The sequence below is a fragment of the Taudactylus pleione genome, unplaced genomic scaffold, assembly GCF_031769625.1.
Source record: "Taudactylus pleione unplaced genomic scaffold, aTauple2 ptg000089l, whole genome shotgun sequence".
In the NCBI taxonomy this organism is placed as follows: Eukaryota; Metazoa; Chordata; class Amphibia; order Anura; family Myobatrachidae; genus Taudactylus; species Taudactylus pleione.
The window spans coordinates 1,713,942-1,741,801 of NW_028284491.1; the positions used below are offsets into that span (position 1 = coordinate 1,713,942).

A 27,860-nucleotide genomic window follows, 5' to 3' on the forward strand; every position below is an offset into this window, starting at 1 on the left:
TGGTGGGAAAGGCATCTGATCCGGATGGCTTCACTAACTCCTTTTAGAAGTATTTTAAGTCTACTATACTTATTTCTGTTTAACTCAGCTTCCCAAAAGGGCTTGTTCCTTCCGAAGATCCTGGAAGCTCAAATTACCACCCTACCTAAACCAGTGAGAGATCTGTAAGAATTTCCAACCTATAGCAGATATTTATCATAAATCACCTTTCCTTTCTCAGCTTAAGCATCCAGACCAGGTAGACAATATTGGAGGCAGACAAGTGTCAGATAATACACACATGGTCTTTAATCTTAATTCAAGTGATTGCTGCTCTATATAGTCATCGCTCCACTAGGATTTTTAGGAATTCTCTCCTTTTTCCAATCACAAATGGTAGACGGCAAGGGTGTCCTTTTTCCTATCTAATTTAGCAGTTGAGCCATTTGAATGTGCAATTAGGAAACCAACATAATTTCCAGGTATCACTGTTGGTTCCTCCGTTCATAAACTGTCTTTTCGCTGACAACATTAGATTTGTCCATCCTCAATAGACAGCTATAGTGCAACTTCTCTGTACAAATTAAATATAAAAAAAATTGATGCTTTAGGCTTTAATATTTCAGAGATGTTCTCTTTCCTTAAGTCTCTATATCTGTATAATTGGATGCCTGACTTCTTTATCTACATTGGCATTCACATTGCAAATGACAGCTTTTACCAAGGTCAATATAGACCTTGTGAGTGCTGGCTGGGTTTTGAGTTCTTCTGGCTGTTCAAAATGAAGGTTTTACCAAAATGTATGTCGCTTTTCTGCATTTCTTATACGACCCCCTAAAGGTTTCTTTTACAAATCCAAAGGCAAGCTCCATCTCTCCTGACCAAGTCTAAAAGTCAGGGAGGTCTGGAAGTCTGCCATTTTTTAATGTACACCTCTGTATGCCTGATATCATAAATGAGTAACGGTTGGAGTACCAAAACACTTAACCATGGGTTGTCCTAGAGAGGGCATTGCTTCCAGATTATCTTAATGTATTAAACATTAATGTATGACAAAAAGAGAGCCGAGCAGTGACAATTTTAGTGAAGTTAAAAAAAAAATAATAAAATTTAGACATTCAAATGCTGTCTTGGCTTATGCTGCCTAAACCGTTAAAAGACAGATCACAATACTGGACTTTATTTTATACCATGTAGAGATTGATACATCAATTTTTCAGGAGAAACCGGATAATATGTAAGCCCTGTTTACTGATACAAAATTTAAGTTTATTCTTGTTTTTACCGTTCAGATTTATGCGAAAATAGATTCTTTAATTTCAATGTCCAGTAAGTCTGTAATGGCATGACAATAACTAAAGCACAGCGACAGACACAGTTTTCTTATGGACAACTTTATGTGGCCTTTTTGCTTGTCAAGTCAAAATGAAATCTTTTCGTGTTGACGTCATGAGGAAAAACGACTAATGTCGTCTACAAGGAAACCTTATAAGACCTTGGTTAAAAAAAAAGGACTATCGCAGTGAATTCAGAATTGCTTCAGTGTGAACCTGGGGCAGGTCACTAGTATTACATTAAACCCCTGCAGTGACATAGTCACCTTACGTGTAGTAAACTATTTACACATTAAGTGGCTACAGTGCATCCAGAAAGTATTCACAGCGCTTCACTTTTTCCACATTTTATGTTACAGCCTTATTCCAAAATGGAATAAATTCATTTTTGTCCTCAAAATTCTACACACAATACCCCATAATGACGTGTAAAAAGTTGTTTGAGATTTTTGCAAATTTAAATAAAAAAAAAATGAAGAAATCACATGTACATAAGTATTCACAGCCTTTGCGCAATACTTTGTTGATGCACCTTTGGCAGTAATTACAACCTCAAGTCTTTTAATATGATGCCACATGTTGTTTGGCACACCTATCTTTGGGCAGTTTCGCCCATTCCGCTTTGCAGCACCTCTCAAGCTCCATCTGGTTGGATGGGAAGCGTTGGTGCACAGCCAATTTCAGATCTCTCCAGAGATGTTCACTCGGATTCAAGTCTGAGCTCTGGCTAGGACACTCAAGGACTTTCACAGAGTTGTCTTGAAGCCACTCCTTTGATATCTTGGCTGTGTGCTTAGGGCTGTTGCCCTGCTGAAAGATGAACCGTCGCCCTAGACTGAGGTCAAGAGCACGCTGGAGCAGGTTTTCATCCAGGATGTCTCTGTACATTGCTGCATTCATCTTTCCCTATATCCTGACTAGTCTCCCTGTTCCTGCTGCTGAAAAACATCCCCACAGCATGATGCTGCCAACACCATGCTTCAATGTAGGGATGGTATTGGCCTGGTGATGAGCGGTGCCTGGTTTTCTCCAAACATAACGCCTTGCATTCACGCCAAAGAGTTCTATCTTTGGCTGATCAGACCTGAGAATTTTGTTTGTTTCTCATGGTCTGAGAGTCCTTCAAGTGCATTTTGGCAAATTCCAGGCAGGCTGCCATGTGCTTTTTACTAAGGAGTGGCTTCCATCTGGCCACTCTGCCATACAGGCCTGATTGGAAGATTGCTGCAGAGATGTGTCAAAACTGGATTATTGGCTGAGACAAGATCAGTTTAAAATTGAAGCGTGCGCGATGCCATCTTGCAAATGACAGCTAGACTCCATTTTAGAAACAAGAATCTGCAAGACGCCATTTTGCGACCAGCGTCACTTTAAGTTACAACTCAGGAGCGAAGAACAGATGGCAATGTTTTTGATAATCTACCAAGGGCAACTGGAAGAACAAGCTTCCTGAGTAAAAGTAAATAGAATAGACAATGGGTATTTTTACATACAAATTGGGAATCCCTGGATGCAGACAAAGTATAGTTGTGGCAATTGTAATATAATCCAGGCATTGGTCTACACAATTGGATTTGTCTGAATCCTAAACAGGTCTTAGCCCCACACACAGACAGGATGGCCCCTTCACAGCTTGAGGTGGTAACACAGTTGCATTCACACAAGAGTCTGGGAGAACAAAAGAGCTTTTTCCTTTGAACACAGGAAAGGTGGGGGCCTGCTGACAGAGGGCATGTGGAACTACCCTGCTCAGCAATCCACACTGCTAGATGTTCACTTCGTGTATGAGAAATGATGCACTTAAATCTCACTCATTAATAACTAGCGCCCTTATATCAAACCCCGAATACTCACACATTACATATTCACACATAAGGTTTAATAAGCTTTAAAGTATATGATTTAAGTTGGTTCAGTTAGTTTAAATGCTGTGAAATAAAGATATTTGATAACTAAGGTTCTATACATGTTAAGACAGCAGTGTTTGGGTTTGTACTGATGCATACTCTTTCAACAGAATTCCGGTACTATCGGTGTGGAGATCGCATCCTGCATTCGCAACTTGTGGACCGCAGAGACTACAAGCAACAAAATGTATATTTTAGGAACAACTGTTAGGATGCAGCATGGGGAGGCGGGAGGGAAAAGACCCTCAGTTGTTAGAGGTTGGGCGAGTCTATTTGAACCAGCCTGTTAAATGCACTGTAACATATGCTTTTCCCCTGGGAACCAATGGCATAAGCAAGAAACTTCTCTATTGTCCTGTCTATTCTGGGGGTGGGGAGTTTAAACATGTGTGCCCAAACACTGGGTCTTTAGTCTTCTTGCTGAATGACGACGGGGTCTCTTGCTGATGCCTATCACCGGGTCCGGAAGAGCGGCGTATGTATAGTGTACTTGGGGGTCTGTATAATTCCTTTGCGTCTAATTGTGTCTGGATCAATAGCGTGTAACTGACTGTACTTTTTACTTGAATAATACTTTGTGCTTTGGAACCACATGTTCTAAGTCTGAAGTCTCTATTTACTGTATGACTGCGTACGAAAATTAAGCGTCATCCTTAGAGGTTTAGGATTTTAGAAGGTACAGGCAGAGGTATATAGAGGTTCATTTTAATATTAAAAGATGGTTTTCCTATTGGAAGGTTCTCCTCTCTCCACAGAGGAATGCTGTAGCTCTGCCAGAATGACCATCGGGTTCTTGGTCACCTCCCTGACTAGGGCCCTTCTCCCCATTCGCTCAGTTTAGATGGCCGGCCAACTCTAGGAAGAGTCCTGGTGGTTCTGAACTTCTTCCATTTATGGCTGATGGAGGCCCCTGTGCTCATCGACACCTTCTAAGCAGCAGATATGTTTCTGTACCCTTCCCTAGATTTGTGCCTCAAAACAATCCTGTCTCGGAGGTCTACAGACAATTCCTTGGACTTCATGCTTGGTTTGTGCTCAAACATGCACTGTCAAGTGTGTGACCTTATATAGACAGGCGTATGCCTTTCAAAATCATGTCCAAACAACTGAATTTACCACAGGTAGACTCCAATTAAGATGTAGGAACATCTCAAGGATGATCAGTGGAAACAGGATGCACCTGAGCTCAATTTTGAGCTTATGGCAAAGGCTGTGAATACTTATGTACATGTGATTTTTTATTTTTTTTTTATTTGCAAAAATCTGAAAAAAAAAAATTACACGTTGTCATTATGGGTATTGTGTGTAGAATTTTGAGGACAAAAATGGATTTATTCCATTTTGGAATAAGGCTGAAACATAACAAAATGTGGAAAAATTGCAGCGCTGTGAATACTTTCTGGATGCACTGTAGGTTGTTCCTCTCTAAAGTAACCCATGGAAATTTTAGGAGGAACAGTTGATTTTTGTACACCCATTGCCTTGACAATGATTCCATGAACAAAACCAAGACCCCCAACTTCAATGGGAGTCCAAACAACTTTTACATCTCAGGAATGGGATCTATTTAACAGTTCCACAACTATACAATGGTAACAACCATCTCGAACTACACTATAAAATTATCCACCTGTTGTACTTTACCCTGACTAAGCTACATGCTATCTGGCCTGCTCAGTCAAAACTCTGCTACCATAATTATACGGAGATGAACAATATTTTCCACATCTTCGGTGGGTTTATCCTTCCTTTCAAAACATATATGTAAAGGTGGTTTCTAAAGTTTAAATATTATGTAGCACCACTCTCCCTTCATGTATATCACCGTGATTTGGATAAGCACAAATGTTATGTACTGAGCCGTTCTTTGAGCTTAACCAAAACTGCTCTAATCCAGCTTTGTACGAACACACTTCCACCATACCTTTCGAAGATTGATCATAATATATCGTTTATATTCTTGATAAGACATTTAATATATTCCACAGGAGCTTCACCATTGATAAAATAGTGCAAGTGGCATGAGTTTGTTTCCAATGGTGAGGGGCTGGATCTATTGTCAAGCAGTCCCTTATCCTCTTAAAATAATTTTCTTTATGTACTCTGTTACTCACATTAGCTATTGTTTTGTGTTCCTTGCTCTGCTACCTTACACACTTTATATTTTTATTGCTCAACAGTTTTGTGAAAGTCTTTGAATATGTGGACTGTGAACGTCCCTCCGTTACTGTTTTCTGTTTCTAAGAAAAAGCAGCATGAAACCAAAATATGTCGTTTATTGTCAAATCAAAAAGGAATGCTATACAGCTTTTACAAACATCTACATTTATTGATTTTTTTTTTAACTTTAGAAAGACCATGGTTTGTTTGGAGGGTCTTCCTTTTTACCAGAGTAAAAAGTTTCTCCATAAACTAGTTAAAATATAGTTTCTATTAAACATCTAGGAGGTAAATGCATGAGCTGCAACTTGCAGGCATCGGCGAGTCTGATGTTTTAAAGGGAGTCATGTGAAAAGGCAAAACCAACCTGTATTTACTTTTGAAATGATTGCCACTTTAAACCATCAGAATCTCATCAATGCCTGCAAGTAGCAGGCTATTGCATTTACTGCACAGGCTCTATCCATCAAGCAGTGAAGAGTCAACAGAGGCATCCTCTCTCACTAGCCTCAATACACCATGTAGCGCGATATGACTGACGTGAGTGAGCTGCCAGGTCCCATGCTAGCATCTACTGTCTTTTTTCTTTTTGTGCCAAAAATGCATCTCAGTCACAATGCGATGGGGATGCACCGAGAAACTGTGCTGATTAATCCGATATACAAGTGTCACATACTTGTGTATAGTCGAGTCTACAAATGGAACTAAGGGCGGGATGCACTAAAGAAATGCAGTCAAACCCCCGAAAATACCATCTTCAGTTGTTTGACCGCATTTCTCATGTGTGTCAAAGCCCTGGAATGTTGGCTGCAGTGAATAACACCATTTTCAGATGCTAGAAACCTATGGGCATCTCTTTGCATAGTGCTGTGAGGGATCCAATCTGATCCCTCCTAGCACGTGTCATTCTGCACATGTGAAGAATGACACTAGAGGGACGTCTAGGTTGACCTAGAAGTCCCTCACTCGTAAAGGACAGCTCTTACCGAGAGAGCTGTCTTGTGTTTTTGGTCATGCATTCCGCCCCTGGCGTGGGGAAAAAAAAAAAGCTGTGGCCACTGCATCGCATGCATGCTGATTGAGAGACTTAGTCACAACCAAATATACTAGTGTTGCATATTAAATCTGCACAAATCTCCTGGTGCATCCTAGATGCATTACATTGCGGCTAAGACTCATTTTTGGTGTGCATAGAGTGGCCACATCTGTATTTCCCATCAAAACTGCTTTGGGTTGGGGAGAAATGCTCCTTTACAGCTTTGTTCAATTTATGAAAATGTCTTCAGGGCAGAGAGATCAGATTGCTCAGGCCTTCACGTATTTACCAGCACTTCCTTCCATCACCATAGACCTATAAGGGGACAGCAGAACCACGTAATTTGTAGGTGGCAAGTTGTAAATCTTTCCTCCCCTATATCACTCCAGCTGGAAAGCAGAGAGGGGCATGTGCATTTCAAATTAACAAGCCTAACACTACTGGCAAATGAGGAGACTGACAAGCAGGGAGATAATGCTGATGATCACCGGCAGGTAAGCCTTGACAAATCCCTGAAAGGTACCCCTGGTTGCAGATTGTTGAAAAATAGAGCAGTTCACATTGGATGTAGTGGTCCTAGAAAGCAGAAGATACCTGGACAGGTCTCTCTAGCACTACTCACACCTGGGGAGACCTATTACTGCAATTTTTGCAGTCCACTGAAGTATAATAAAATTGGGCACCTGATGCGATACGCAACTAGAAGTCTAATATGTAAAAAAAAAAAAAAAAGGACACGATTACACATTTATTAAGGATTGAATATTGTAGTTTCCCAATTAAACTTTTGTATCCTGGACCGCTCACACAAGTATTGCGGTAGGTAGCAACACTACTCCATAGGTTTCATAAAAAGTTCCATGAACTGCAACATGGGTACTTTATAACCACTGTCATAAACCATACAATTATTTGAAACCAAGAACAAATAAGATCTTTACACATCACAGTATAATTTACCTAGAAAATTACCTGTAATAAAAAAAAATAAAAGTGAAAGGGTCACTTATGCATTACACTTAGTTACCATCATTTTAAAATAATTTTCAAGGACTCTTTGGTGCACAAACATGAACCATTATGTACAGCAGCCCTTGATATACTAACGTCCCAAATAATGTTTTGCAGTATTTTTAACGTTATAAAGGTTGTTTCCCAATTTGAATATTTGACATTTTGCATTCACTTTTAGCATTTTAATGTTCTGATGGCACATTACAGCCATTGCCCCCAAATGAATAGTCACCAATGTGTCTTCTTACAGGTAACCAGCGTAAAGAGTAGAGAAACATCTTTTCAATCTACTCAATATGAACATTATGCAATGTATTCCTGCTAGAAATACATTAGTATTACCAAAAAATTAATTTTAGCCACTCAATTTAACAAACTCTGCCAGTTAAGCTAGCCATCTTCATTTTTGAAACCTAGCTAAAAGCACCGTATATTGCAGTACACTGTCAAACAACTAACCAAATGGCACCAATTTTAAAGTGAAAACATTATAGATATAATGGAATGCATTTTATGATTCAGGATGAGCATATATATTTTTATTACACACATATACACACACACACACACACACACATACATACATACATATAATCTTTTTCCCACTTAGTACAATGGTTCTTTAAAACACTTAGCTTTTTAACATTGAGTACATCTAGGGCTACAAAATTCAGCAACATGGCTAAAAAATACTGCACTATTAAGAAAAAGAATGGCTTATTGCTACTCTGTTTACAGAGCAGAGACCTAATTCCGGTCCTCCATTGCATTCCTTATAGTTCAAGTTCTGCTTCTGGTTAAGCTCGATAACTCCAAAACCAAAGCATTACCATTCAACATCACTTACCTTTGTGCAGACGTCTTTTCATATATTTGGAAATCAGATTATTTTACCTTGGTACGCTGATATCCAGGGACAGACCATAATACATATTTTTTTTTTTTTTAATTAAAAAAAAAAAAGTAAGCACGGCTCTTTCAGCACATCTCAGGTCTTTACCAGTTTTGAGATCTCCTGTCTGGGCTACTTGGTGGTTTTTAAACTTATGGTGGTGCCTAAATCAATGTAGTGCTATTCCATACCTTATCCCGAAGACAAACATAATCCAGATGCATGTGGCTTTACTGCCAAGCTTACATTTGGCAGCAGAAACCACCCAGTATGGCCTACAAAACAATCACACGTCCCAAGCTCTATGGTGGACTGAATGTTCCCGATTTAGCTCATTAGTAGGCAGCTTGCATTTCAGGCCAACTATTTCACTAAGCATCCGTAAGTGAACCTAGAATGGGTTCTAGTATTGAACTAGGTGGACTTCATATGGGCCTCTAAAAAGCTCAGACCCTTATCAACACCAGTTCAGCCTGCTACTTCACATACCTTGCAAGCATGGGATGCATTGATTGTTTAGACCAGGCCCGGCCAACCTGTGGCTCTCCAACTGTTGTGAAACTACAATTCCCACCCTAGTAAAGCATGCTGGAACTATAGTTTCACAACAGCTGGTGAGCCACAGGTTGGCCAGGCCTGGTCTAGATAAACCCACCAGTCCAATCCTTATCCCACATAACCTTAACAAAACAAATCCCTGAACGCAACACTCTTCTCCTGGCTCTCTAGCTGACTTCATGTCGGCAAATTCAGTAATCCCCTTTAACCTCATCCAGAAGTGCTTTGACTTCCCGGTTCGAGACACGTACACAAGTACTACCAAAGTTGCCACTGGTCATCAAGTTTGAAACCAAGGGGTCCCTACAACCACTTCCCAGTGTGATCTATATCAGACCAAATGGTGACCACGATTTATGATTATCTGTCCTAACAGACAAGTATCGGCTGATCGGGTCGGTAATTGCAATGTGTATGGCTGCAACAGAGCAGGGATTATCAGTATGTAGGGCATGAAAAATCTTCCAGCACGAGCAACAGATGAGAATATGTGCTCATATACTCGCCATCAGACAGACCAACCAATTATCCAACAGTGTATGGCAATATAAGATATTTTGTCTATCTGATGGTGACATCCAATCGTGTATAGCCACCTTTACCCAGGAAGGTAGCAGACGCCAAGTGCAATAGGACCTTGACCTCCACACCACACTTCTCCCAGCAGTGGGAATCCATCTATAAAAGACTGCTTACTGGCTGGAACCCTGTTGAAAAATGCAACTTAAGCTACTGAACAGACTTTACCTCATCTAAACTGTATAGAAGCTGGCCACAACACTAAGGGGAAGATCAAGCCTTGTAGAGTGGTAAAGTACCAACAAATCAGCTCCTGTAATATTTCAAACAGCCAGTAAACTGAGTTATGAGCTGATTAGTTGGTACTTTAGATCACTCTACTTCATCTCTCTCTAAAGCTGGGCATCCTCTATACAATTATCTGTCAGATATCTGACCAATCTGGCTGGTTGGAATGAAAACCTGGTAATGTATGGGAGCAAAGTGACAATCGTCCATTTGCTCGCACACACTGGAAAATAGCCAAAACGGTTGTTCAGACAAATTGGTTCAAAAACACAAATTTAACCAATTTGAACAATTTTTTTTTTGTCCTTTTTTCAGTGTTTAAAACCATATGATCAACTGTCATTTGCTCCCATACATTACCAGGTTTTCATTCCAACCAGCCAGATTGGACAGATATCTGACAGAAAACTGTATAGTGGATGCACAGCTTTAGGGTTGATATCTCTCTCCCTAAATTCTGTTGGCACAACTACTCCCCATAGGGGACTTATTCCATGTTTTTTGTGATTGCCCCATTAGAGGGGTCAGTAACCTGATTTCTTAAATCTTCTTTAAACCTCCATAAAAGTCTCCCAGACTGTGGCCCTGTAACACTTGAATCCCCCCACAACTTCCCTTATCGGTAGAAAAATAAAAAAGCATCCCATATCCCATTCCAAAACTTTGTTTTCAAATCCAGTTTTCATTTCTAATGCAAGCACCAGATACTCCCTACTCTACCTCTGAGTCCTCCCCATGGTCAAGTGGTTTACTTGGCATGTGTACGTAACAGAGGGTAGAGTGTAAGATCCTCTGAACATGGATCTTACCCTCATGTTCAGCCTTGTTGAGGCATCCCAACCTTCTTCCCCTACAGGGCCCCCTCTAAGCAGTATTTCCTTTCATCTGACTTGGGTGTTTGATCTGTATCTTACCATGTTTGTTTTGTGTGTGTGTGTGTGTGTGTGTGTGTGTGTGTGTGTGTGTGTGTGTGTGTAATTGTTTCACTGATAATTTCCCTTCCCTCCACCTCTTATTTGTACTCAGCCACCCCTACACCCAATTTTTTATTTTTTTTTTTAAAGTCAACTGTTGATCGTAAAGAGAAAAAAAAATAAAAAATGGAGAAAAAAAAAATAAAAAATGGAGAAAAAAAAAAAGTGCATTAGATTATAAGGCATTCATACATTCTGGAGAAGATACTCAAAGAAATTCACATTCACATCTGGTATGAGTTCTGACACTTATTGTGGAAACAATGCTTTTCTGATTATTTCACATATTTGGTATGAGCACAAGCACTTTATTTTGTACTTTACGATTGCACTTTCTTCACTGTATGTGGCATACAGTAGTTGGATGTGGTGGTTCATGTGTGCAGTTTTGGTTTGCATGTTTTAGTTTTTTCTTTTGACATAAAAAGGAGTGTATATTTGGTTCTGGCAATTTATCATCAGATTAAAACACTATTGCACTTTAATAGATATATGAGAAAACAATTACACTATATGGATTTTGTGTGTTTTTAAAATATTGCGGAGGCAAAATGCAGATTTAAGAGGATGCTATAGAGAAAAGACACCCGCTTTTATATATATTATGTATACATACACGACATAACAAGGGGTTTTACTTTGTCACTGTTTATTTAAAAGAAGAAAATGTAAAACAAAATTTTATATTATAATCTATACGAGTACACAGATATACAAGCACACACAAGAATGCATACGCAAGCAAAGTTTAAAAGTGTGTTAATTTATAGAAAATATTGTCATGTAATAAATGTACAGTGACGTATCCACTGTTTAGATGATCAATGATTTAAGCATATACCTGCATCTTAGAGTTCTATATGCCAAGTTGTCAGCCATACTAGAGCAGCACTTTAGAAGAACCCCCCCCTCCACGCAACTAAAAAAAAAAAAAAATCTAAACATATTTCACAAATTTAAGAGGCATTTAATTATTTTATTTAAATATTTTGTTTTGTAAAGTAGATATTGACCTACCTACCTGGATCCCAGTTTTATACATTCTCTGGATAATTCCCCATATCATATAGTAATTTTAAAAACTACAGAAACTTTGATTTATAGATAACACAAACAGCATAAAAAAAAAAGGTGCCCACTTTTGACAACTCACACTTTAGATGCATATACAGTAACTAATGCTTATTTTCTCTGCAGTGACGCTGTACTAGTCGTCAAGGCTATCCTAGACTAACATTGCTGTAAAATGAAAGCTACAGCATACATACAATACAAGCATGTCTAAAAAGTAGTTTATAGTTTTAAGCAGCATATAAATAAAGTTGCTTAACTGGAATGGGAATTTTCCTGGGTAAAATCTCGGCGATCACTCTTTGCAAAGGAAAAGATGTTGGTTAGCTTTACTCTAGCAGCACTGTTAATATTGGAAGAATGTGAAGAGTTAACTCCAATATTTACGTGCTGCTAAAGCACTGCTGCCACTTTCATAGACAAATTCTGAGGACGTTTTGGAAGTAGGCAAGCCTTGCGTTTTGGCGGCAGCACAATATGGCCTGCACCTCTGTGTATCCCACAAACCATTATGTGCTGCTACTGTACACCAAGGTAATCAACTCCTATATTACCACAATACCATAAAGACAGTCAAAACATTCAAAGTATATATTCTTAAATTATCACGTTTATAATTTTAACCAAGTTTCAGCATGTGAATTAAAACTTGCTCAAGTAGTGAATGTACCATTTAACCGTACACTACTTTAGAAGGGTTATATGAAAGTGTGTATGCAACATATGTACCAATATATTTGACATAAAAATGTAAATATGAGTGGGAGGGGAAGAGAGATGGGAAAGCAGGGGAGAGAAGTGTCTGCTTACAAAATTACCTCATGTGTTGAGATGAGTGGATATTTAGATAGACATCTTTTACAAATGTGGTAACAAACACATTTGTGCATATAAACTCCCATAAAGAATACTTATTTTAAAACCCCTTATACACTTTATTTTGGGTTAGTGACAAAGCACTTTAATGTAAACCTACAGATGTATCCTCATACATTGTTGCTGCAGTCACGCTAAAAAGCCCCTCTTGGCGCGCCAGCTTCGCACGACTGCTTGCAATAAGCGTCATTTGTGTCTTTTGCCCGAAAATGTGTCTAAGTCGCACTGCGACGCAACCAAGATGCACCACAAGACTGCACGGATTACTTTGATATGCGAAACCCAATAGTCTGAATCTGTATAGAAAGCAGCAGCCGCGGCTTTATTTCCCACCACACCAAGTTCTGTTTTGCTTCATTCACAGACTCAGTCGCACAGAGATACAAGTGTTGCATATTAAAATGAAACGGTGCAGTTACATGGTGTGTCTTAGTCGTATCGTGACCAAGATACATTTTCAGGCAAAAAAGACGCTTGGCGCTAGCAGAGTTGCCTTGAACGCGGCAGCTCACTCATGCCAGGCGTCTCATGCTCCATGGCGAATTCAGGCTAGATGCATGAAAACACATCTGTAGATCAGCATATACTAAGACAAATAGCACACATTCAGGAGAACAGTTTAATTTGAAAATACATTTCAGGCATATGCTTAAAAAAAAATATATATATATTATATAGTTACCGTTTGTGACAAGAGACTGCCCCTATTAAAACAAAAAAATATACAAAAAGTTAATAAAAATCTATTATAAAATATATACAGATAGCAGAAGCAGTATAAATCTAGGCGATAAATCACAGCCTCTGAATATATTTCCATAGGACAATCAACCTCATGTGACTGCAATAGGATGTTTCCAGCCAAGCCTGCGGCAGCCGCCACCTTGTTCAATGTGTTCATGAAGTTAGAGGTGGCCAGGGACTGATTAAGCATAAAAATGATCAGGGTGAGACCACATATTCCCTATTAATTTTAATTAACCCATATTTCTGGAGAGCCATCAGTAAAATACAGGCTCTGAAATTCTATCATTGAGGCTCCTGGATGAACAAAGATTATATCATGCTTCTAGCCAAGAGAAACACCATTTAACAGCTGCAGCGCTATTCGGTTCAAAATAAATTTAGAAGGGGATGCACGCATGCACAAATTAAATGTTATTGATTAGTTAACCAATCACGTACCTTCAACACTCAAGGAAAGTGCTTTACATACCCACGACACTAGCATAATGATGCAATATAATGTGTTTTGTTTTCCCAAATCAAATATACACACATAAATACATATACATATATATATAAACGTCCAAACTGGCCCGGCACTCCAACCACCAACGTGTATTGCTCCGGTGCCCTCCAGGGCAAATGACCCAAAATGTATAGATCCAAAAAACGGAGGCACTCAGCGAGACTGAACTCAGCGTAGATAAAAATCCTTTAATCCTACGTTTCGGGATTCACTCCCGTCGTCAGGGACAAACGGCCTGTTTGTCCCTGACGACGGGAGTGAATCCCGAAACGTAGGATTAAAGGATTTTTATCTACGCTGAGTTCAGTCTCGCTGAGTGCCTCCGTTTTTTGGATCTATACACACATATATATTATATATATATATATATATATATATATATATATATATATATATACACACACACACATATATATATATATATATATATATACACACACACACACACACACACACACACTATATATACACATACACACACACTATATATTATATAAATAAAATACTACAGCAAAGTATTGGCACTCAATTGCATTTATAGTTCAAATACTTTGATAATATTTAAACACAAAACGCAGATTAATTGTAAAATAACTCATGTGGTAGACATAGGCTGGGTACACACGTAAAGATTTTCTGTCCAACCATCCAACTAGTTGATTGGTTGGAATGAAAACCTGGTAAGGTATGAAAGCAAATGACAATCAGCAATTTTCTCCCAAACACCGGAAAATGGACTAAAACTGTTGCTTGAACAAATTGTTTAGATCAAACATTTAACAAACTTGTCGGAACGTCCATTTTCATCTGTTTTCTGGCATTTAGGAGCAAATTGCTGATCATCAGTTACTCCCATACGTTACCAGATTTTCATTCCAACCAATCAACTACCGTGTTTCCCCGATAAGACACGGTCTTATTTTTTTTTGTTAAAAAAAAACACAATAGGGCTTATTTTCGGGGTAGGTCTTATTTTAATTAACATTGACAGCAGTGCCCCTTATGCAGGCCCCCCTGTAGCAGTGCCCCTTATGCAGGCCCCCTTGTAGAAGTGCCCCTTATGCAGGCCCCCCCTGTAGCAGTGTCCCTTATATGGTAGCAGTGCCGCTTATGCAGGTCCCCCCCCTGTAGCAGTGTCCCTTATGCCGCCTCCCTTGTACGGTAGCAGTGCAGCTTATGCAGGCCCCGCCCTGTAGCAGTGTCCCTTATGCAGCGCCTCCCTTATTGCTGTGCAAGTCCCCCTGTAATTGACCCCCCACCCACCAGTACAGTACTTACCTGACTCGCCGGGAGAACTGATTCTGTTGGATAGACGAGTGACAGTGGATGATGTTGCGTATGTTTGGCCCCCTGAAAAGCCCTAAGAGGACGAAGATTCAAGGCTGATGAATAGGTAAAGACAGCAGTGCATTCGTGGCTCGCAGTTCAGCCTAAAACATTTTTTTTAAAGAGTAAATACGAAAGGAGAGAGGGAGGGAGAGGGAGAGAGAATTTAAAGGGGTTCCAGAGGGTCTATATTTAAATATTGTTTTACCCCATTAAGCATAATTTTTACAGTTACCTTTAAGTACTGTAATATATTTGGAATTTAAAATAAATAAAATAGTTAGAGGAAAAACATCTAAAACTAAACCATGGCACTACATACTCTGTTCAATGGGATATTGCTGGCTACAAGGTCATGTTCAAAAGTTTCCAAATAATGTACAGAAATGCTAAAATCTATCATTTGTAGCACAGAAAATGGAAAACTGCACAGTATGTACATGCCAAAAACCACCACAATTGTGAAGGAGGTTACATAAATATATTGACATTTCAGACGGGAAGTGAAAGAGTACTAACTTGCTTATAAAAAGAACAAAATGTTGTTACACTGAATAAAGTCTTCATGAAAACCTGACACAAAAATGCATACTTTATTTTAAAGCGGATTAAATAGTAAACAAAGTTTCAAAAAGAAAAAAGCATTCAAAGTAAACCAAAATGAGGCAATAAAAGGTCATAAAAAAAAGGACATGCAATAGTGCTGCTCAAATTAACATTACAGGGATGAGAAAATAGTAATTTAGGATTTAATTGCCTAATGATATCAGCAAGGAATTATTTCACCTCAGTTTATGTGCTAACATCACACTGTTCTATAGGAGCCATGTTCTTTACAACTAGATAAGAGTAAATGTAAACTCCTTATAGTTTACCAGTTCCTCTGGTAGAGCTAGTAAGCAAACTATCTGGAGTTTTTATTTGCTTAAGTCTAGTTGTGAAGAACAAGGGCCATATAGAACAGTGAGGGAGGTTTTAAATAGCTATTTAGTTTTGTATTAAAACCTAGCTGTTGCCTGCAACATCACTCAAGATGAAATCACTTCTGCCAACATTTTTTATTTGAGGTGTTCTAGTTGTATTGCTTTGCCTAGGGGTCCTGTCGCAGGAGTGGCCCATGTGACCAGCAGTGCTATACAGATTGTGGCACCAGCGCCTTCACCCACCACTCACACCAATGTCTCTGTGTCCTGTGCACAGACTGCTATGTAGCCTATCCTATTCAAGTGAACTCCGGTTCAAAGCACCTCTCCCCCCCCCCCTTACCAGCCGCACACGATGCGTAACCTATCTCTTGCATCGATGTCAATACATTTTGTTTTTGTTATTACTCAATCTTAACTTGTCGTATCGAGATGAATCAAAGTGCAGGTAATGGTTAGGAGTTTCCACTACACAATGTTGTGGTTTTCATGAAAAATGGTTCGGTAATTTTAGCATCAACTTGGAACTGACACAACATTCTTATTATAGTAGTATATATGTGTGTCCTGCCTTACACTGTATGCCCATTTTTTTTGCTTTGTGGACTATAGTGTATGGGTGCAAAGTTCATTGAAACTGTCTTTTTGCTGTGCAAGTTTAAACCGATAGTAATTTCTAAACACAGAAATTCAGCCAGCAATAATTTTATGTACATTTATAATTTTGTTTGCAAAGTATGATTTTTAGTTGCAATTCTGTGTAAGCCACTTACTGTTTAGGCACTATGTAAACGGCTTAAAAAAAAAGGTGGCAGAAAATGTCAGTAAGATATTGCTCTTCCGGTTATCCCTGTGAATCCTGATCCTGTCACTATGGGAGCAATTCAAATCAGGAGTGATGCTGGCAGCCACACATCGCAAACCCAAAATCGCTCCAAACTAAGCATGTCCCAAGTCACTGACTACACAAGGTTTCATCATAGGTAGGAAGCATAACAGGTGGGGGTGACTGGACCTCGCTTTTGACTCCTTTTACATCTCTGGGAGGATTGAAGCACAATAATTTTACCACTTTGAATTAGGGATGTGCAGGCTCGGATAGGTTCGTGTTTGCACGTGGAGTTCGGATTTTTCCCTCCAAAAAAACGGAACTCAGAACGAGGCAAAACGTCATCTTACATGGACGAACATCATCATTCCTGGACAAAAGACCAGGAATGATGATGTTCGTCCATGTAAGATGACGTTTTGCCTCGTTCTGAGTTCCGTTTTTTTGGAGGGAAAAATCCGAACTCCACGTGCAAACTCGAACCTATCCGAGCCTGCACATCCCTACTTTGAATCGGTTAGATCCCAGGTTGATACAGAGATAGGAACTTCCATGTTTCTAGTTTGTCAGCTTTGCACTTTAAACATTGCAGGACCAGAAACCTCCAAACCACTGTAGGAACCGGTGAAAGTACCAGCACCTTGATATTGGAATCTGGCATTGCAAACCTTTTATACTTTTCCAGGCTGGCTCTGAAGGACATCCATGCACCTAAATTAAAAAACAAAAAAACAAAAAAAACAATTAACAAAAGATTATACACGCAAATATATCACTGTTGTGTTTTCAGAACAGAGGAATCCAGCCAAGAGGTAGAAAAAAAACAAAAAAACAGACTATCAAATAACATACTAAAATAATATTTAAACTAAAAAAAAAAAAAAAAAAAAGGATAGCATCACTGAAAATATGTATAAAAGTAAAGCTGCACCATAAAGCATATGCTGTCACGATAAGTCATGCTTTACCCGAACTACTAACATATGAACTCTATATGATCAAAATATGGAGCCATACTAGAGAAAGTGTATGTATTTTCTGCGCGGGTAATTAAATTGTTTTTGGGCGCTCAATCCCTCGTCTAAAAGTGACTGGGAGCTATTCAATGGTTTGTTAATGGTCGCAAATGCCGTGGGTACCCAATTAGTTCTGCTCGCAACCTTTTGAGATGGCGAGCAGGAATCCGCAGAAAGTCTGCCCTTTTGCGTCGAAACTACAGTTTGGGCAGCGGATCCATTACTTTCAGGGGTTTAGCCGCTTTACTCGTTTAAACCCAGTGAATTTGGGAACGACAAGCCCATCGGCAAAACAATCAAATATCGCCCGTCACCCATTACTTACGGGAAAAGAAACAATTGAATTCCTGTAACCAATATAGACAGGAGGACCTAAATGATACTTACAAAGTAATTATAAATTACTCTCGATCAATCCTACACACAGACCTTTGTAACGCTCAGCTAGTTTAAGACAAAAATATGGAGTTTATTTTTAACGAGGCACAGTTAAAGATGGATAGTATCTTCAGTTCCTTTTAACAAAGAATCTTTTGGCACAAATTATGCACAGTATGGAATATGACAGTTCATTAAGCTAGAAGTTTGAAATGCAACACCTACTGCAATACAAGCATTGCATTTTTTAAATGTTAAAAAACATTTATTCATACATCCAAAAAGGGATAGTAAAGTTATAAATCAGTTTTGCAGTCTTATGTGGGGTACAGACCTGAACGATTTATCGGCAGCCCGCCCGACCCAACAATTTGGCTAGTGCTCTGCACAAACTATATGTGCATACAAGCTCACCAATCTACCTCCCAATATGTCTGTCTGACTACAGGAACCGGTTGAGGGGTCATTGTTGCTGGTTCCTGCGGCCAGCATATGGGTTGGTCGGTCAATTTGCAGAAGTGCACAATATATATCTGAAAGATATATCACATCTGTCATGCTGCACAGCCACTGCAATATATTTGAACGACATGGTTCACTAATTTATTCTGAGTGCACAGTGGCCAATGGTCAGAACGATATGGCGTTCGACTGCTGTATGAACCTTATATCATCCAGTATGTACCCAGAATTAACCACACACGGAATAGGTAGTGCTAGTTCTTACATAACAAAAGGATACTATAAAACATCAACACTGCCCATGTAGGGATGTATAAAAACAGGCAAAGTGGCTTCTGATAAACTGTACATAAATTAGAATAACTCTGGTAGTTGAACAGCTTTTTGAAAAACTATGGTAGCATAGAATGAGTAAAATCTGAATAATTTTGTTACGAACAGTTCTGATATTCAAGGAAATGCAAGAAAATACATAATTAAACTCCCTACTGATTCAACAATTTAACGTCCAGTTAATAAGTAAGGGAGCAGATTGCAAGCTCTGTAGCAGATTCCGGCACAACTTGCTGTGCGTGGTGAGGCGGTTTGCTCATACAGAACAGCAGCAATACAATAGGCAGATATAATCATCCCTCCATCCTGCAGCCACTCTGTCAGTGTAGACTCAGGAGGGAGTCATGCTCTGCCCTTAGCTGCAGCAGGGTGTGTTCCTGCTCTCACCGTTAAACAGCAGGCCAGGCTCCGGGCAGTGTGTGACAGAGGTTGCTGCTGTCCACCTCACCAGCAGTCACCACTATACTGTTAGATATAGAGGGCAACACTACACCCAATCACATTTGTGAAGGTAAAGGGTGTCCAAGAAACAGAATGCCACCACAGGTTCCCCCACCCCTGGTCCGCGCTCTCTTACACATAGCCTTAAGGTGCCTATCCACTAGACAATTAAAATGAGCGATTGAACGATAATGATCGATAATAGTTTGAAAATAGTTTGCAGATTGTTTAATAAAATTGGGTTTTTAGCAAACGTGCTGGTTAACCTGACGATAATGTCAGGTTCAGCATGTTTGTCAGTCTGTGATGTGCCTACACTGAACGAGCAGTCGTTCAGTGTAGGCACAATTAATTTTCTGCAAACAACTGCACGGTTATAATGTCGTAATCGTGCAGTCTTGCCTGTCTTCTAGTGGATAGGCACCTTTCAGCATCTTAGCGTACAGATCATGTCAACCAGGAGTTGCAGTTATCTTGTCAGCTGCTGACCAGACTGCTAGAGTGTGATGGATTTCAACGACAGACGTAAATGACTACGCAAACATATCGATCAGATTTCGCTTGAGCAATTGGGCATAAACCTATATGATAGGGAGAGTATAGTTTTCCCCATGTATGCCAACTTTTCAGGTCCAAAAAAGATCTGCATCACAGAACTGATGCCTATTGCACTGCCCATCTTTGTAAGCAGCTGTGGGAGTGGCAGCTGGATACAGCAGGAAGGTAGAAGATGCAACCTGCTGGATAATGCTCAGAAGAAATTTTGCGTGAATTCTATCCTATCCAGCAGGGATGAAATGGTAGCCAAATGCCATCCTGAGATTGCGTAATGTTTTCTAGACTTCGCTTAGATTATCGCTTTAACAACAGTCCCTATAACAGACTGTGGGGACGAGATACACTCTGAAATAAATTAGATTTCTCTGTGGTAAACAGGTTCATAAATTGCCCCAATCAGTGACAGTCTTTCTTTGCTGGAGAAAATTTGGTAAATAGAAGAAAATTGGATACATGACAAACTGATCTGACAGCTTCTAATCAATATACGCGCAGGCTTTGCAGGTATTTGTTTGTTTTGGAACAACCCTGTGAAATCAGTCCCAATGACCATCATTCCTAGTGATACTTTTACATCTGTCCGTTTGGCATCAGGCAAATAAACCAGTTTATGGCTATTTATTCAGCACATATACTTGCTTTCTAAAATATTTGAGGGTGCTCTGACTTTTGTCTGTATGGAATCTTCCTAACAGAGACCATAATACAACAGGACAAAAAGGAAATGCATTCCATCCCGACTCAAGCGCTTATGTACAACGATAAAGAATTTCCCTGTCTGAGGGCCAGTTATGAATTTGCACAAGTCTGTTGCTAGCACCTCTCAAAGGCAGTGTCCATATTCTGTAAACACCAGATATAAAAATATGAAATTAGAGAGGTCATTCCCATTACAGGAAAACGTGCATGTGATGTATACATGGCTTGAAACAATTGAGCAACAGAGTATATCAAATGGGTCATGCTCCTTGCTTTCCAAACTATTATAGAAAGCAGTGTGTATCAGCACTTCATGTGGAAAATAAAATGACCAGCATCAATACATCCTTGGGTCAACCCCTCATAGACAAGCTACAATTTTAGATGACTCTTCAGATAAACTCCTTTAAAAAAAAAAAAAAAAAAAAAGTGCTGTTGCTTAAACCTTTAAAGAACTTAAAGGTGTCTATTCAAAACAACTGTACATTGTACAGTTGAGATGCAGAAGCAAGTTTAGGACTGAACCCTCTACTCATTGTACCTAAAATGATGCATCATACTCGCTCCTTGGCTGGAGGTAGCCTACCCAGGACAGAGAACATAGGGCCTGATTCAGAGCCGCTCGTAAGCGGCCGCTCGTTCGCTCTGAGCGATGTTCGCACATCTGCGCATGCGTATGGGTCGTAATGCGCATGCGCCAACCAGTCAGTGCAGTCGGAAAACGTGTGTTCGCTAATTTGCGAGTGCCTGCTAATTTGAGTGACAGGATGAGGCCTTTGTGGGTGGTAACAGGCGAAGGTGCTTGAAAACGGGGAGTGGAGATCCGAACGCAGGCGTGCCAAACGGTCAAAACGCGCGTTTTAAGGGTGTGCATAATTAACAAAGCAGCGTCATCGACCACGTCACTTGGTTGTTTCTTAGCCTGAACTGTTCGCATGATTGCGGTAGGAAAATCCAACCACAAGCACTACGAGCAGTTCAGACACCTTTCGATGTACTCGATTAATCAAATAGCGGAGATGACGTAGGATGCGAGCGGCCAGGGGGCGTCTTTACAAAATAGCGAGCGCATGTTTCGTTCGCTCAGACAGAGGCGTCAACAGACCGCAAAGAGCGAGCACTCAATTTAAATAGCCGGCCCCTTTTTCTGAACGAGCGAGCGCAAATAGTGTCCGGCTCTGAATTAGGCCCAGTGTACTCAGGTAAATGAGGCTCTGGAAAAAAATAAATCCCTTTCTATAAAGTACACAATGTCTACCTAAATATTAGTTGTCTAATATGAAACACATGACATTTCACAAGTATATTTAAAAGATCACATGTTACAGAACATGAGATGTCTGACATTGACTTTACATTTGCTCTCCAGCAGAGTGCAGAATATAGCTCTGTTGCTGCTCATCTGCAATAATAGAGCTACACTACCGGCTATCACACTGACAAGAAGACAAACTGCTGCTGCTCAGTGATAAACACTATATGCACACAGACTGCTTTTACTGGAAGTCACAGAGGAGCACAGCTGCACAGGGCAATGAGGAAGGCACTGACAGGACCAGCAAAGCTTTGTATTATTCGCCCTGCAGATATCAGACATTCTACAGAACTTCTGTAAAATCCTTAAGAAAAGTCTCAAGCATTCTGTACACAAGATGCCATAAAGCCAGTGTTACTGGCACAGTGGTCATTATATTCTTCAAAGTCACTTGCATTTTAGGTTCAGTAGGGCTTTAAAACAGGGGTTCTCCAACCTGTTTCCACTGTCAGAAACCCTAAAAACATAATATGTTCTGGGTACTTAAGGGGTAGTGTATAAATCCCCTTCTATTTCTGTACCGGGAAGTGACATGGAGTGAGGGCGGAAGTGCAGTTTCCTGCCCATATACAGTCCACTAAAAGAAGACAGTTGTCCTCTCGCGGACTCGCCACGCTTTGGGCTCGGTGGCACGCTACGCTCGCCACAAGATTATATTCCCCCTCTATGCCCACATGGATGGTAGGTAATGACGCTGGACAGTAAGTGATTACATCATTACAGAAACGGAAGGGGATCTATCCACTACCATACTTAAGGGCTGGAGTTTAAAACTTCTGCTTCGAAGGCAATTGCACATCTGTAACAATGTTGTCCATATAAACGGATCATCAATTATAGGCATTAAAGCAGAGCTGCCTGGAACAGATCATCCATGTCATATGGTTTGGTGAAACTATATGGATAGTCACTTTTTAACAATAAAGTGTGGATATTTTCTCGTAACGAACATCCACTTTTATATAGCAGCTAGGTGTGGTCCCTCAACTGAGAACTCCACTGTGAAATAAGCACTGTAGACCAGCGGGCGTCAACCTCAATTGAGGTGTGACTACTTTAATAAAATGAAACCTCCTGAAGAGCTACTAAAATTGTAGAAAAAAAAAAAAAACTGGCTAATAACCAAATAATTGAAGGTCATTTAATGAAAATTAAAAAAGTTTTATAGAAAACAATGCATTTAATTATTACAGTGATATTATTGTAGTTTGTAAATAAAATTTACGCACAGGCACATTTCACTGGTAATTACCGGCTCCAAGGAGGTACGTAGGGCTGCTTTGTGATTTTCCGGCAGGGCTGGGCGGGAGTCACTAGCTCTGTTGTAGCATAGACGCAGTGGCTGGAACCACAGCTGCGGCAATCACCTGACGTACTTCCCTGTGGCCCCCCACCCATGTCGTCGACACCACGTGGGAGTACGCCTCAAAGGTCACTTCCTCCTAGTTTACTCAGCAGCACTGACACTAGGTGAGCTACCAAAATTAAGACCGCGAGCTACAGGTTGGAGACCACTGCTGTAGACTATTAAGGGATCAAAGTAGCTACATTTTGATAAACATGGATTATGCTAAGCAAAAAAAAAAAAAAAGTTTTTAAAAAAACCAAACCATACAATCGAATATCCAGAAAGTTCTCATGCCAGACTAACAAGAGCAGGAAAACACTTCTAGGGCATTGATGAATTAAAGTGCTAATTACATGCAAATGTTAATTCATTACCATATCACATTAAGGGTGCACTAAAATCAGCTAAGGAATATAAAGCAAACTGTTGCAAGATCTTGGTATTCAATAAATTGTACTCAAATTAGCCACATACCACAACTGATCAAGTACTAATTATTTACTTAACCACAGAAAATTTCTTAACCACTCATCAATCCACCACCACAAAAAAAAAAAATGATGACTAAAATAAAATATAAAAATGTAAAGGGGATAGCACTAGCACTCTGTTTTATAAAGAAGACTGCTATAGGTACATATCCTTTCATTCAAGTGCAGTTGTGTATAGATTAGAAACACTTTCTGCAATAAACAAATCTTCAGATCTTATGGGGGTCATCCACTAGACGATTTTATCCCTGTCCAACCTCTTAACGATTTTCCCTTGAAGTTTCCCTTGAAATATGATCTTCCACTCTGAACAATTTGCAAAAGTTTGCAAAAGTTTTTCAAACGATTTGCAAAAGATCTAACAAGTGAAATTGACCTGCATGTTCAGTCGATGGAGGAGACGATCAAACGACCAGCGGGAGCGCGCATCGTACATCGTTAGAAACAATTACTGCACGATTTGCAAACGATGTTTGAACGATTATCGAACGATTTTATCATTATCGTTCAACTTTATCGTCTAGTGGATGCCCCCCATTAAGGAACACATACAAACCCAATAACCATCAACATTGAATTAAAATCAGAAGATATGCATATTCAAATCTATATCTTGGTCTCTTCTCAATGGAACTTCTATCATCCAACAAACCTAAAACCAATGCCTATATGAAAGACAATACCCTTGCAAAAAGCGATTTATTCTTGATACAATCCACCTCCTATGAGATCTTTGCATGATACATTTGTGCATGAAATGTTTTTATTGTATTAAGGGAGGTATTTATCAAAGCTGTGCGAGAGATAAAATTGCAAGAAATAAATTACCAAATAATCAGTGTGAGCGCAAGAACACTAAACAATTTTAGTGCCTAAACCCAACCTCCCCCTCCATGCACCCTAAATCTAACCACCCCCTCCCAAAACCCTAACCTCTCCCCTGCACACACACACCTTAAACCTAACCAGCCCCCTGCACGCACCCTAAACCTAACACTCCCCCCAATCCCGCTACTTACCTTCGGGACACCGGCATCCCCTGCGCCGGGATACTCAACTTATTCCTATTTATATACGGAGGTGAGTAGTTGGTCACTCCACTCAGCAGATATATTTCGATATTAACATTACAATAGTAACCAGATCTAGACTCCCTGATCCGGACAAGAAAATGGTTGTATTCGGTAAATCTGAAATTTTTTACATGCAGAATTTCCCTGACGGATTGCCGATCTGTGGATCAGGGAAATGCGCCTCAGATGTATGGGCCTCTTTAAGTGTAGACAGACTCTGTAGATGTAATGTAAATTAAATATATAAAGGGGAATTCATTAGCCACAATAAGCAGATTTTTCACAAAAAAAACAGCTTATTGTGCAATTTTATACTTTTTGCACAATCCTATTAGCCACGAAAACTTTTCACCACTTCCTGAGCAGGTGATAAGTTGGGAAAAATTTCTATTGTAAAGGAAAAAATGTCAGTCATTAAAGAGTGTAACAGTGGTTCTGAATGTAGTCCTAATTTGTCCAAAATAATCTTTTAATTAGCTTCATTTGGTCAATAATGACATTTAATTTTTGTGGTGAAAAAGTACAAAGTGCAGGAAAATGGGATAATTGATGTGGGACAGGTACAGTATATGGGGGGTGCTATATGAATGGGAAAGCTGTTTTTGTTAAATTACAGGTGGGTGTTAAAAGACAAAAAAAAAAGCGTCAAAATAGGACTCCAAGTAAAGGCCCCCATACATCAGAGATTGATTGCAGCAATAGTGCAATTTGCAATAGATTGTGTATTTATTTATTAACAGTTTCTTATATAGTGTATAAAAATCTTTCCTTTTTTCAATCTATTGCAAATTGCACTATTGCTGCAATCAATCTCTGATGTATGAGTGCCTTAAGACAAATACTTTTATGAACCCCCAATTTATAACACATTTATTTTGCAAAAACTAAACAAAAAAAAAAACCACTTGCTTGCTATCATAATTTGACAGTTTTAGAAATATGCATAAACCATTTGACAAGTTAAGAACCCCAAATACTTAGTAATACACTTCTATATTGTTTTTCTATATCAGTTGCTGTTTTATGGGATACAGGCAAAATTCCCAATTTTCACCTATACTTCTGGGTAAAACCAGGAAGAATTTTCACACAAACGCTATATCGTGACTTTTGGAATTTGATTGAGTGAAAAACGTGAAACAGCAAAGTTCCGATAAGCGAAATTAGCACATAAACGTGCGAAAACTTAGTGTGCAATAAATTATTGCATTATGGCGGCTAATGAAATTCCCCTCTTAAAGTTCATTAAAATATATAGAGTTCATATATATATATCTTTATAATATATATATATATATATATATATATATATATATATATAAAAAAAATATAAAGATATTTTATCAAAACGTGTTTGATGAAAAGTACTATATTTCTACAGCCAGGGTTAATGTTCACTATTTTTCTAGCCTATTTACTTAAGGATGGATATAAGCAGGGCCATGACTACTGGTTGCCCAGAATGGCACTTGCCAGAGGAGTCAGATAAAAGTGGGGTTGGGGGGCATGGCCGCCAAAGCCAGTAAAAGGATCTCTGCAAACTAAATCAGTTAGTCAATCCTTTAGCAGGGGCGCCCAAGATCTTTAAATACGTTATGGGACAATTTATTTTGTGCAGAAAAATCATATCAACCACCGTCTGAAACAATGGACTAGTGGCCAAGTTATCAAAGTATATTTTATTAACTTTTGACCCAATTCCAAGATATTTCATTATGAGATGCATATATTCCAAAATACGGAATATTCAGATATCCAAGCATTTTGGATATGGGAGACTAAACCGATATGTATACCTATATTTTCTATATTAAGTACATAGTGTGCATCACAAAATTAACATTTTAAACCACACAACACAGAGGTTGGATGAAATGACTTATTTACAAAGTCATTATCTGACTGCTGAACAATGTTGGTGACAAACGAAATCCTCTCTCTTCTGAAATTAATATTTTAAAAGATTATGGTTGACTGTTAGTATTGAAAGCCCTGCACTGTGTGCAAGATTATATATACAAAGAAACAAGATGCCCGGCACTCATCCACAACTAATAATTCCTGGTGCCCTCCCAAAGTACAATAGACACTAAAACTGCATACACACAACAATTTTTTGAACGATTATCGTTCTAAAAAATCGTTCACTTTCTGAGTCAAATGATGAACGATTATCGTTCATGCGCGTTCACAGTTCAGACTTGTCAACTCAATGATTTTCATTAAGGGAATATGCAATAACAGTTTGTAGTTCAAAAAAATAAAAATAAAAAAAGCAAACATTACACTTTAAAAAAAAAAAATCTGACAGAAAATCGTTGGTAACAAAATCGTTGTGTGTGTATGCAGCTTAAGAAATAAGTAGGTGGCACTCAGAACTGTGTATCATATATATATATATATATATATATATATATATATATATATATACACACACACACTTTTTTTCAGTCTAGAGTCGGCACTCCCATTCATATAATGAAAATACTGAGGTGCCAGTCATGAGTTAAAATAAATAGCAAGATCGAGAAAGCGGCACTCCACGGGTTAATAGAGATTTCAAACAAGTTCCATCAAATCAACATTATTTCAACCAGTCATCAGGGCACACATACATACTCTATATCTACACACACACACACACCTTGTGTTCAGTCCCACATTCTTATAAATGTCATGGGTTACTTGAAATATTTTGAGATTAAAATGTACACTTTCTTTAGTATCTAATCGATATTTAGAATTTTCACTTTCAAACTTTCAGACACATTTTCTTTCTATTTAAAACACACACACAAAATAGGAAAG

General features: G+C 39.1%; 1 protein-coding gene across 5 annotated transcripts in view; it reads right to left on the reverse strand.

Annotated features, from left to right (window-relative positions):
• The window catches only part of LOC148527283 (uncharacterized), a 189,021-nt gene that overhangs the window by 34,011 nt on the left and 127,150 nt on the right, over positions 1-27,860 (reverse strand). For 2 of the 5 annotated variants that reach the window (XR_015878033.1, XR_015878030.1), the window contains 3 exons: positions 17,607-17,649; positions 15,139-15,220; positions 13,291-13,312 (listed from right to left, as the gene is read on the reverse strand). Coding sequence is in view for 1 of the 5 variants with exons in the window: in XM_088469097.1 (XP_088325223.1) it covers positions 17,610-17,649 (40 nt within the window). In the remaining 4 variants the exon portion in view is untranslated. Of the gene's footprint in view, positions 1-10,726; positions 10,756-13,290; positions 13,313-15,138; positions 15,291-17,458; positions 17,650-27,860 lie in introns of those variants that run through there. The other 3 variants (XR_015878031.1, XR_015878032.1, XM_088469097.1) reach the window with 3 other exon arrangements.